The following is a 12,577-nucleotide window of genomic DNA, read 5'->3' as shown; positions in this document are numbered from 1 at the left end:
TCAAAGTTTTATGGTTGTTCAATCATTTTCAGTTGTTTTCTTCATGACTCATTTGAGGTTTTCTTGGTAAAGATACTGAATTGGTTTGCCATTTCCCTCTCCAGTTCATTTTACAGATGAGGAATCTGAGGCAAATTGGTTTGAGTGAATTGCCCTGGATCACTCAGTTAGTAAAACTGTCTGCCACTGGATTAGAATTCAAGGCTTTCTGACTCCAGGTCCAGTACTCTATCCACTGCATCATCTAAATGTCCAAGGTTACATAGGTAAAAAATAGCAGATCCTTTCACTCAGGAATCAGTGCCATCTTTCACTATATCACATAGGCTATGGTGAGAAAAAGCTCCTCTGGGGAATCTATCAGCTACCTAATTTTTCTCATTGTCCTAATCCCCAGTAGTCACTGTTCTGATAAAACTAAGTATTGCTGAAAGATATATGGTATATTAAGGCTGTCTAAAAAGAAGTGAGTAAATGAATAGATTAATTTCACATCCACACAGTGGAATCCAGTGATTTGTGCCTAGAGGGGACGGAGAGGATTGAAGTAGTTTTGTTTTGGATGCCAAAAGATATGGCATAGAGGGGTGGCGAGTGTAGTCCTTGTACGGCCATGAATTGTTGAGAAGTAAAGGTGATCAAGAGTCACGGAATGGTAGAAGCTGGGAAGGACCTTAGAGATCATAATAGAAAGAGAGATGGATTTAGCACCACTCTTCACTCTGAATCCTACCTATAGCATGGAGTAGCTAAGTGACAGTGGATAGAACACTGAATGTGGAGAAAGATCTGAATTCAAATTTAACCTTCAGATACTAGCTTTGTGAACCCAGGCAAATCACTTAATCCTGTTTGCTTCAGCTTCCTCATCTAAAATGAGCTGGAGAAGAAAATGACAAACCACTCCAGTATCTTTGCCAAGAAAACCTCAAATGGGATCACAAAGAATCAGACTCAACTGAAAAACAACCAAAAAAATTTGAAGGAAAAATGCTACTCTTTTCATTAAATATTTTTGGTCTTGGAAAATATAGTCATTTTCCAGAAAAATTTCATTTATGTTGTCCTTATTTTAAATGTAATTAATGAAAATATTTTAAAAATGTATCAACTTTAATTTCCAATATGGTGAATATCCATCGATATAAGCTGCTTAAATAAAAGCTCTTGGGGGGAGGGTTCTCAATAATTTTTCAAAATGAAAAAGGGACCTGAGACCAAAAAGTTTGAGACCCATGGGATTAGAGGTCCCTTCTGGCTGTAAATTTATGATTACCTGATACTCATTTAAAAAAAAAGAAAGTGATTTATTGTGAATCTAACTTGCAACATTAAAATCAATTAAGTACATTTGCAACTAATTAAGCTTTTAAAAGATCTTCAACCTACAGATCTCATAACAACTTATCTTCCCTCTGTTCACTTCAACCATTTATCTTTCTCTTTTCTCTGCTGTACTTGCAGATAGTTTTTATATAGTTTTTTTTTTTTTTTTTTTTTTTTTTTTTTATATAGCCCATGGTCTCTTGGCTCTATTTTTCTTCATGTTAATTTTTCTTTTTCTTTTTTTTTTTATTTACTATGAACTCAATAAACATGAACAGTTTGTTATAAAAAGAACAGAAAAGATGATTTTAAAAGTGACCTATCATACTTTTTTTGTGTGTATATACTCAACTTAACATCAATTAAAAGAAAACTGCCTTGCTTATTTGTGTTTCCTTTTGTGTTTGTGTTTGTGTTTTCCTTTTTCCTCCACAGCAGTTCTTTTTTTGTATAATAATAGTAATAATAATGAACATTATTAACATAATTTTAAGGTTGGTAAAGTATTTTACATATTTTGTTTCATTTGGTCCTCATAATCACCTTGGAAGGTAGTCTTCCAACTCCATTTTATAGATGAGAAAACTAAGATTAGCAAAAATTTAAGTGGCTTGCTAAGGGTCACACAGCTAGGCAGTGTCTATAGTAGTTTTGAATCCAGGTCTTCCTGATTCTAGGTCCAGTGTTCTAGCCACTGTACCACTTAGTTGTATCTTCCAATTACTTGATATTAGTTTTACCAGATTTCTTCAATTTTGTTCTTCCTAACTGTATCCTTGCTCTAGTATTTACTGTCTGGCCGTAAACAAGTTATTATTGAGCCTATTATCTCATTTGTAAAATAGGATTGATAAATATATTATCTGCTACATAGAGTGAGAAGTTGCAAGAAAAGTGCTTTGTAAACTTTAAAGTGATATATGAATGTGAATCATCATCATCATTACCATCATCATTTTCAGGGCCTCAGAAAATTGAGACCCCAGAGATAGGAAGAGGAAGACTGCAAAGTCACATAGCAAGTTTGTGGCAGTCCGGACTAGGATGATTCATTGGAATGATCTCTGGATTGGAGCCAAAGGCCCTATATTTGAACTCTGACTGCCATTTATTGTTTGGGTGATCTTGGGTAAGTCTTTTACCTTCTTTCAGCCTCAATTTCCTTCCCTGAAAAATTGATAGCCTCTCAATTACCCTCCATTTCTAGATCTATGACTCTTAGAACCATAACTTTGTATTTGTATATTCATCACTTAGCACAGTGCTGGCAAACAGAGTAGGTGCTTAGTAAATGCTTCTTGATTGATAAGTCAAATATCAACTGTTTTAAAAATTCTTTTAAAAACTTTTTAACAGTTTTTATTTTCAAAATACATGCAAAGATAGCTTTCAACGTGCAAAACCTTGTGTCTCAAATTTTTCTCCCTCCATTCCCACCATTTCCCCCAGATAGCAAGTAATCCAATGTTAAACATGTGCAATTTTTCTAAACATATCAAATATCAACTGTTAAGAAGACCATATATTTTCACATTCAAGATAGTGTTTCTGCTAGGAATCAGGATTTAATCTAAAACCCTTATTTTACAGATGAGGAAGCTGAGGCAAACAGGATAAAGTGACTTGTTCAGAGTAGTGAGTGCCTGAGCCCTGATTTGAGTTCAGGTCTTCCTAACTCCAGGCCCAACATCCTATCCATTGTACCCATCTAGCTTCATATTTAACTGGGACCTTCTAGGCAGGACCACCATATTGTGAAGATAAACACTGGACCTTCAGTCAGAAGAACCTAAATTCAACTACAGCCTTAGGCACTTAATAAGCTGTGTGACCCTGGGCAAATCACCTAGCCACTGTCTACCTCATTTTCTTCATCTTTAAAATGGGGATAATTATGGTAACTACCTTCTAGGGTTGTTGTAAAGATTAAATGAAATAATATTTTCAAAATGCTTTGCAATTTTTATTGCACGTATATAATCTATACCAAATTGCTTACTGTCTCAGGAAAAGGGAAGAAAAAAAGGAGAAAACTTGGGACTTAAAAATTAAAAAAAAAAAAACCTAAAAATTGTCTTTACATGTAAGTGGGGAAAAATAGAATATTATTTTTAAAAGTGCTTTGCAATTTTCAAAATGCAATAAAATGCTAGTCTTATGATGATTGGAACTTTTAGGTTGGTGGGGTAGAGCTGCAATGGGGAAGACAAGCCTTTTTCCAATACACAAATAAGATAACAACCAATAGCTGGCCCTCAGATGACCCCTGAAAATCAAGGAAGGACACTCACTTACCCACAGTGATTCTGGTATGTAGGCTCAGCATCTCTACCAGAGCATTGTTCAGGAGGACAGCCACCAAGGCGACGAGGATGTAGGTGAGGCTCATGTCAAACACAATTGAAGTCCCTGCAATATAGGGAGAAGGAGGTCAGGAAAAAAAAGAGATGTTCCTTCCTTGTTTTCTCCCCATCCAAAAGGCAAGGCTGGCTTCTGGGGGGGGACCTGGCAAAAGAAAAGACTTTCCCCTTTGTTTTTGATGCACTTTGTGGAACAGACTTGGTCTGGCTCTTTCTCACATACAGGTCATTTTTCTTTCTCACCTCTTGGTGTTACTGCTCATTGGTCATTTAGATGAGGAAGAGTAGGGTTAGGACTATGTCTCTCTCAAACAGCATGGTTTACATTTAGGCAGTCAAGAAGGAGTTGGTGAGTGACAGAATGGCCAGTCTTTGATGAGACTAGGGAGATTCTCCAAGTCTTTGAAATTTTTCTTTGACCAAAAAGTTTGTGGGCAGGGAATGAACACAGAGAGTAGAGGGTGTCATATAATAATACATAGAGTGCTGAAATTGTACCCAGAAGCTGTTGCTCTTCAGTCATTTCAGTTGTGTCCAACTCTTCATGAAACCCCATTTGGGGTTTTCTGGGCAAAGATACCAAAGTGGTTTGGCATTTCCTTCTCCAGATCATTTAATGGATGAGGAAACTGAGGCAAACAGGGTTAAGTGACTTGCTCAGGGTCATACAGCTTACAAATATCTGAAGTAAGATTTGCAGTTAGGTTTTCCTGACTCCAGGCACTGTACTCAAAAAACCTGGGTTCAAAAATGCCCTTACTATGTGATCATGTGACATAACCTTTCACAGGCAATAATCTCATACATGTATTACTTAACTAGTGGGATACATTTTGTGAACCATAAAGTACCATAATAAAGATGAATTATTATTAGAATCATAGAGTTAGAGCTCCAAGAGTCATTAGAAATGATCAGTTTCCACTCCCACCCTCATTATATAGTTGAAGAAACTGAGTCCCAGAGAGTAATACTATTTAGTGTCTGGGACTAGATTCCAAGGCAAGTTCTATTATTTCCAAGTTCAGTATTTTATCCACCATGCTGTCTCTCAAGACCTTGCCACTTCCTCAGCCTTTTACTGATGTGTTTCCCTCAAACGTCCAATTGAAGAGGGACATGGGAGATGGGAAGAGGCATTGAATTACCCACAATGATCCTATTGTCTCATTTGTGCTCCAGAAACCATTCTTTGTGATCAACAGTGAGTGCTACAGTTAAATGAAATTCTCAAAACTCTGCATCTCAGTCCTTCTCATTTTCCCCATTTTGATGCTTTCCACTCTTATTCCCCAATCCCCACAAAGCCCATTATTCTTCCCAATATTCTGATTTCACCATCCAGCCAAGTTTCTAATTTCAGTCATCCTCACTGTCTTTGTCCAATTAATGGCTTATTAAATCCTACCAATTTCACTGCTACTTCTTTTGCATCTATTCCATTTTCTTACCACACACAGCCACCACTTTATTCAGACCCTCATCACCTCTTACCCATATCATTACAATTGTTTCCTAAATGATCTCCCTGCCTCATGCATTTCCCTATTCCAAAGTGTCCTCTACAAAGTCATCAAGTGATATTCTTGAAGCACAAATATCTCCCATGTCACTCACTCTTTTGCTCAATAAGCTTCAATGGCTCCCTTTTGCCTCACATACAAACTCCTTTGCTTGGTATTCAAAGATCTTTGAAATTTGCCTCTAGCCTGCCTTTCCAGACTTAATAGACATAACTCCCATCTCCACAATCTTCACTTCAGCAAAACTGACTTGCTATGAAATGGGCTATTCTCCATGCACAATATTCCATTCTTAATTTCATACCTTTGCATGGACTGCCCCTTTGCCTGTCCTTCCCTTCCCTCCTAGTAATCTCTAATTTTTTTCAAAACTTAGATCAACAATTCTGATGGGCGTGGCCCTCTTCAACAATGAGAGGAACCAAATCAGTTTCAATAGAGCAGTAATGAACTGAACCAGCTACACCCAGTGAAAGAACTCTGGGAGATGACTATGAACCACTACATAGAATTCCCAATCCCTCTATTTTTGTCCACCTGCATTTTGGATTGCCTTCGCAGGGTAATTGTACACTATTTCAAAGTCTGATTCTTTTTGTACAGCAAAACAACTGTTTGGTCATGTATGCGTGTATTGTATTTAACTACCTGCCATCTGGGGTAGGAGGTAGGGGAAGGAGGGAAAAAATTGGAACAAAAGATTTTGCAAGGGTCAATGCTGAAAAATTACCCCTGCATATATCTTGTAAATAAAAAGCTATAAAAAACAAACAAACAAAGCCCTTGGATCTTGTAAATAAAAAGCTATAAAAAACAAACAAACAAACAAAAAAACTTAGATCAAGTACAATCTTCTTGACCTCCCCAGCTACTGGTGTGCAGCCCTGAAATTACTTTGTGTTTACTTAGTATATAGATTTTATTTCTAATGCATACAAGTTGGTTCCTCAATAGAATCTAAGTTTTGTGAGGCCACTTAGGTTGCCTTTTTGTCTTTGTATCTCCAGTATCTAGTGTAGTGCCTGGTACATGCTAGGTACTTGATAAGTGTCTGTTGGATTAGAGAAATCAGCTGAATTATTTTCTTACCTAAAAGGGGGAAGAAAGTTTTCCAACACTATAGGTCATTTATAAGATTCTATGACTTGTCAAAAAAAACAAATAGGAATTTTTTTATGTTGAAAGGACCAGTGTAGTAGTGATTAAGCCTAGGTCCAGTTATGACCTATTCTTCTTCCCAGCATCCCTTATACTACAGAGATTGCCAGATCTGAAGTTCAAGTCTGGCCCCAGACACTGACTAGCTGTGATCCTGGGCAAGTCACTTTGTTTGCCTCAGTTTCCTCATCTGTTAAAATATAAGCTGGAGAAGAAAATGGCAAATTACTCCAATATCTTTGCCAAGAAAACCCCAAATGGGGCCATGAAGAGTTGGATATAACTCAATAATAACAACAATAACTCTGTAGCAATCATACTTTCATGTTTTTTTGTAGAGAGCCTGGCATGAATTTTAACATTAGCCTGGGAATAACTTACACTGACATTTCACTAGTTCCATGCCTAGGATCATAAGAGCACAAGAGCCTAGATTTAAAACTATCAGGGATATAAGAACCATTGGGTCTAATGATTCAAGAAATGAAATACAGAATAGTTAAGTGATTTGTCCAAGATCACACATCTTGTAAATATCTGAGTAAGAATTTGAACTCAGATTTTCCCAATACAACTGGCAAATATAGTATTTAATGGAAGTGATTCCAGCCTATGAAGAAACATAAGGAGAATTTAATAATTTATTACAAAAGGACTATGGATTGTCAATCATAGAAAGTCACAAAACTAGGATTTTTCCACCCCCTTCTCCCAGAAGAAATTACTAATCTGAACAAAGTTTCATAGGATAGTAGCATTAAAGGGGGCTTCAAAGGCCATCTAGCCCAATCCATAACAAAGCAGAAATCCTCTTTTTCTTCTTCATTTTTTGGGTGAACTTTTAAAATTTTACAATTAAATAGAAAATGAGAAGAAAAAAAACAATAACATTACTATGAACACAGTAGATCATAAGGAAAGACTCAATATAAAACAATAAATTTCCATTTCAAGAAAACCTATAAAATAAATACAACACATTGTTTTCAAAGCTGCCCTGCTTTTCTTTTCTTCCTTGTTGGTTTCTTTTGTTCTCTACCATGCACTTTTTACTTTACTTTTCCTCCCTCCCTTCTCTACTCTCCCTAAAGATGGCTACAATTATAATGTCAGAAAAACTGAGGCAAGATAGGGATTAGAGAGTTTTTAATATTTTATTTGAATTTCTGAGAGGGAGAGATTGTCTGAAGGCAAACCAGAATCCATTTTGCCCCCAGGGCTGAATTGGACTTTCATCTCAAAGAATTCAGCATTGAATGTGAGATTTATCTATCAGGGGTGGAGTCCTAATAATGGTAAGTGGAAATTTCCAGGAAGGGACCATCAATCTGGTTCTAACAGGTTGGGGGTAGGACCATAAATTCTGATAAATTGGGAGTGAAAGGGGTAGTCAAACTAGAGACAGGAAATCTGGAATAAGAGATATTTCCCAGATCTGAAATGATTCAGCTGTATTTTTATGACTCTTATGGAATGCTAATGGTCAGGACTCCCAGCCCTAATTATCTCAGTCCTAACGGTCAGGAAGGGGGTTGCAACCAGGGGGGTTGAGGCAGAACAATTCAAGGAACTGAGGCAGAACAATTTAGGAAACTGTGGCACAACACAACTAAGCATGGATATATAAATATATGTGTGTATGTATATATTATATATATAATTATAATATATATTTTTATATCATCATTTTTATAATCCTCATTCCTTATACCAGAGTAATATTCCATCATGAACACATGCTACAATTTATTTAGCTGTTCCCCAAATTGATGGTCATCCCCACAATTTACAATTCTTTTCCACCATAAAGAGAGTATATATATATATATATATATATACATATATATATATATATATGTATATATATATATATATATATATACACACACATATATATTTATAGTAGATGTGAACTATCTTCCCCTATCAGGAAGAAGTCCAAGCAACTATTATCACATAAAACCAAATTCCCAAACTATTCTGCTTATTTTTTTCCCCTGAGGCTGGGGTTAAGTGACTTGCCCAGGGTCACACAGCTAGGAAGTGTTAAGTGTCTGAGGCCAGATTTGCTCTTGGGTCCTCCTGAATTCAGGGTTGGTGCTCTATCCACTGCGTCACCTAGCTGCCCCTATTCTGTTTAAATAGAATGATTGTGAGGATGGAACTCCTTTGTCTATCCCTCAAACTTCTAACCATCTTTAAACAACCTTAGAAGTAATGATTAGCATATCTTTAGGAAGGTCTGGGATCTAGTCTACCAGGTGCATTCCACCTGGCTCCATGATCCCTCACCTTTAAGCTCCCTGGCTCTTTCTCTTTCTTTGATACTCCTTCTGAGTTCCTGCCTTGACTTTTCTGGTCTCTTTGAGAAACCCCCAAAGGCTATATTCCCCCATAAGTATTTCTACTTATGATGAAGATAATAAGATTTGCTAGTTCTTTTTTAGGACTAAGCTCACTGTGAGGTTACTCTTTCTCTCCCTTTCCCTTCCCAAAATGCCTTCCCTCTCATGTTATCTTTCTCTTTACTCTGGCTATTCTAACTATATGCTCTCCAAATTCTATTTCATATTTACTATATCTGATGGCTATTTTACTTCTTATTTTTGCCTGTAATCTCCTCCCCTAAATAAATTTGCCTTTTGCCAAAGCAAATAGCCATTGTGACTTTGTCACATGTTTCTTTTCTAACTAGGAATTGCTACCCTGACTCCATCATTTACACACACACATACATATGAAGATGTTTGGCTCTCCTGCACCTCTTGGGATTTGGCTCAAAGATAGGGAGTTTGGGGAACCCCCTTCTGGTGGGTGCAGGGATTCTCTGTAAAGGAATTTACAAACCCAAAAACCTAGATTAATAAAAGAGGTTTATTATAGGCATTGGGAAGTAAGGTTAGAAATTCTGACAGAGGCATAAAGTCTCATTAGGGAAATAGATAAAGGTAAAGAGAGGGTAGCGCTGGAAAAGAATATTATCCAGTAGGCAGAGGGTTTCTTGGCATAGCATGGGCATGTTTAGAACTTCTGCAAAGAAAAAAAGCATTTGATAAAATCCAACATCCATTCCTACTAAAAATGCTTGAGAGTAGAGGAATAAATGGACTATTCCTTAAAATAATAACAAGCACATATTTAAAACCGTCATATGTAATGGCGATAAACTAGAACCTTTCCCTGTAAGATCAGGAGTGAAACAAGGTTGCCCACTATCACCATTACTATTCAATATAGTACTAGAAACCCTAGCCTCGGCAATAAGAGCCGAGAAAGAGATGCAAGGAATTAGAGTAGGAAATGAGGAAATCAAACTATCACTCTTTGCAGATGACATGATGGTATACTTAGAGAACCCCAAAGACTCTGCTAAAAAGCTATTAGAAATAATTCAGAATTTTAGCAAAGTTGCAGGATACAAAATAAATCCACATAAATCCTCAGCATTTTTATACATTACCAACACAATCCAATAGCAAGAGATACAAAGAGGAATTCCATTCAAAATAACGGTCAATAGTATAAAATATTTGGGAATATATCTACCAAAGGAAAGTCAGGAATTATATGAGCAAAATTACAAAACACTTGCCACAAAAATAAAGTCAGATTTAAATAATTGGAAAGACATTCAGTGCTCTTGGATAGGCCGAGCGAATATAATTAAGATGACAATACTCCCTAAACTAATCTATTTATTTAGTGCTATACCAATCAGACTCCCAAGAAACTATTTTAATGACCTAGAAAAAATAACAACAAAATTCATATGGAACAACAAAAGGTCGAGAATTTCAAGGGAATTAATGAAAAAAAAAATTAAATGAAGGTGATCTAGCTGTACCTGATCTAGAACTATATTATAAAGCAACAGTCACCAAAACCATTTGGTATTGGCTAAGAAATAGACTAGTTGATCAGTGGAATAGGTTAGGTTCACAGGGCAAGATAGTGAATAAAAATAGCAATCTAGTGTTTGACAAACCCAAAGATCCCAAATTTTGGGATAAGAATTCATTATTTGACAAAAACTGCTGGGAAAACTGGAAATGGCAGAAATTAGGCATGGACCCACATTTAACACTACATACTAAGATAAGATCAAAATGGGTCCAAGATTTAGGCATAAAGAACGAAATCATAAATAAATTGGAGGAACATGGGATGGTTTACCTCTCGGACTTGTGGAGGAGGAAGGAGTTTGTGTCCAAGGGAGAACTAGAGACCATTATTGATCACAAAATAGAAACTTTTGATTACACCAAATTAAAAAGTTTCTGCACAAACAAAACTAATGCAAACAAAATTAGAAGGGAAGTAACAAATTGGGAAAACATTTTTACAGTTAAAGGTTCTGATAAAGGCCTCATCTCCAAAATATACAGAGAATTGACTTTAATTTATAAGAAATCAAGCCATTCTCCAATTGATAAATGGTCAAAGGATATGAACAGACAATTTTCAGATGATGAAATTGAAACTATTTCCACTCATATGAAAGAGTGTTCCAAATCACTATTGATCAGAGAAATGCAAATTAAGACAACTCTGAGATATGTCAGATTGGCTAAGATGACAGGAACAAATAACGATGAATGTTGGAGGGGATGTGGGAAAACTGGGACACTGATGCATTGTTGGGGGAGTTGTGAAAGAATCCAACCATTCTGAAGAACAATCTGGAATTATGCCCAAAAAGTTATCAAAATGTGCATACCCTTTGACCCAGCAGTGCTACTCCTGGGCTTATATCCCAAGGAAATATTAAAGAAGGGAAAGGGACCTGTATGTGTAAGAATGTTTGTGGCAGCCCTTTTCATAGTGGCTAGAAACTGGGAAATGAATGGATGTCCATCAATTGGAGAATGGTTGGGTAAATTATGGTATATGAATGTTATGGAATATTATTGTTCTGTAAGAAATGACCAACAGGAGGAATACAGAGAGGCTTGGAGAGACTTACATCAACTGATGCTGAGTGAAACGAGCAGAATTAGGGGATCATTATACACTTCAACAATGATACTGTATGAGGACATATTCTGATGGAGGTGGATATCTTCAACATAGAGAAGAGCTAATCCAATCCCAATTGATCAATGAGGGACAGAATCAGCTACATCCAGAAAAGGAATACTGGGAAATGAGTATAAACTGTGAGCACTGTTTTGTTTTGTTTTGTTTTGTTTTTCTTCCCAGATTATTTTTAGCTTCTGAATACAATCCTTCCTTTGCAACAACAACAACAAAATTCAGTTCTGCACATATATATTGTACCTAGGATATACTATAAGATATTTAATATGTATGGGAATGCCTGCCATCTAGGGGAGGGGTTGGAGGGAAGGAGGGGAAAAATTTGGAACAGAAGGGAGTACAACAGATAATGTTGTAAAAAAAAAATTACCTGTGATTTTGTACTGTCAAAGAAAATGTTATAATTATAAAAATTAATAAAAAAAAGAAATATAATAAAAAAAAAAAAGAACTGCAAAGAGAGGGTTTTAGATTGGCTCTTTTATAATAGGAGCTTTGGCTACAAGCTTAAGGGAACTAGTGGGTGGAGTCCCAAGTTGGCTCTTCCAGCGGCTGGGTTTCAGCTTGAGCTGGGATTTGAATAAGAATTGAAATAATTTCTTTAATTCAATAGAGTTGGAATTCTTTTGCTCAGTACTGAACCAACTCTACCTAGATAACAGAATGAAACTGTTGGTCTTGTTTTCCTCAGGTGGGGTCTCTCACTGAGGCAGAGTCCAAGGAGAATTTTTCCTTCAAGGAGTTTTAGAGTTTCGGGGTCCCTTCTTCACATACGCACAAATAAAAATATTTGTATATATATATATATATTTATGGATAGATATATGTATGTACAAATACATATATAAATATAGATATCTATAAATATATATACCTATATATACTCATATACATGTATTAGGCCACATTATGCTTATTTTCTCTGTTTCTCTGAAAATGGATAGCATTTTCTATCATAAGTCCAAATATTTTCATGTTTTTTTAAGGTCAACCAGCTCATCAGTTTAAAAAATTTAAATTAGCTTTTTATTTTCCAAATATATGAAAACATAATTTTCAATATTCCCCTTTGGTAAACCTTATATTCCAAATTTTTCTCCCTTCCTCTTCCCAACCCCCTTCTCATCGGCAGCAAGAAATCCAATATAGGTTAAACATGTGAAATTCTTCTAA

The 12,577-nt window shown here is 36.1% G+C and overlaps 1 protein-coding gene across 6 annotated transcripts in view; it reads right to left on the bottom strand.

Annotated features, from left to right (window-relative positions):
• Positions 1–12,577, bottom strand: part of SLC29A4 (solute carrier family 29 member 4) — a 75,991-nt gene that overhangs the window by 25,064 nt on the left and 38,350 nt on the right. For all 6 annotated transcript variants that reach the window (XM_074281223.1, XM_074281224.1, XM_074281220.1 and 3 more), the window contains exon 4: positions 3,622–3,735. In XM_074281223.1, the coding sequence (XP_074137324.1) occupies positions 3,622–3,735 (114 nt within the window). The remainder of the gene's footprint in view (positions 1–3,621; positions 3,736–12,577) is intronic.

This window comes from Sminthopsis crassicaudata, chromosome 1 (genome assembly GCF_048593235.1).
Source record: "Sminthopsis crassicaudata isolate SCR6 chromosome 1, ASM4859323v1, whole genome shotgun sequence".
NCBI classification, from domain to species: domain Eukaryota; kingdom Metazoa; phylum Chordata; class Mammalia; order Dasyuromorphia; family Dasyuridae; genus Sminthopsis; species Sminthopsis crassicaudata.
This window is presented reverse-complemented; position numbering and strand designations above follow the sequence as displayed.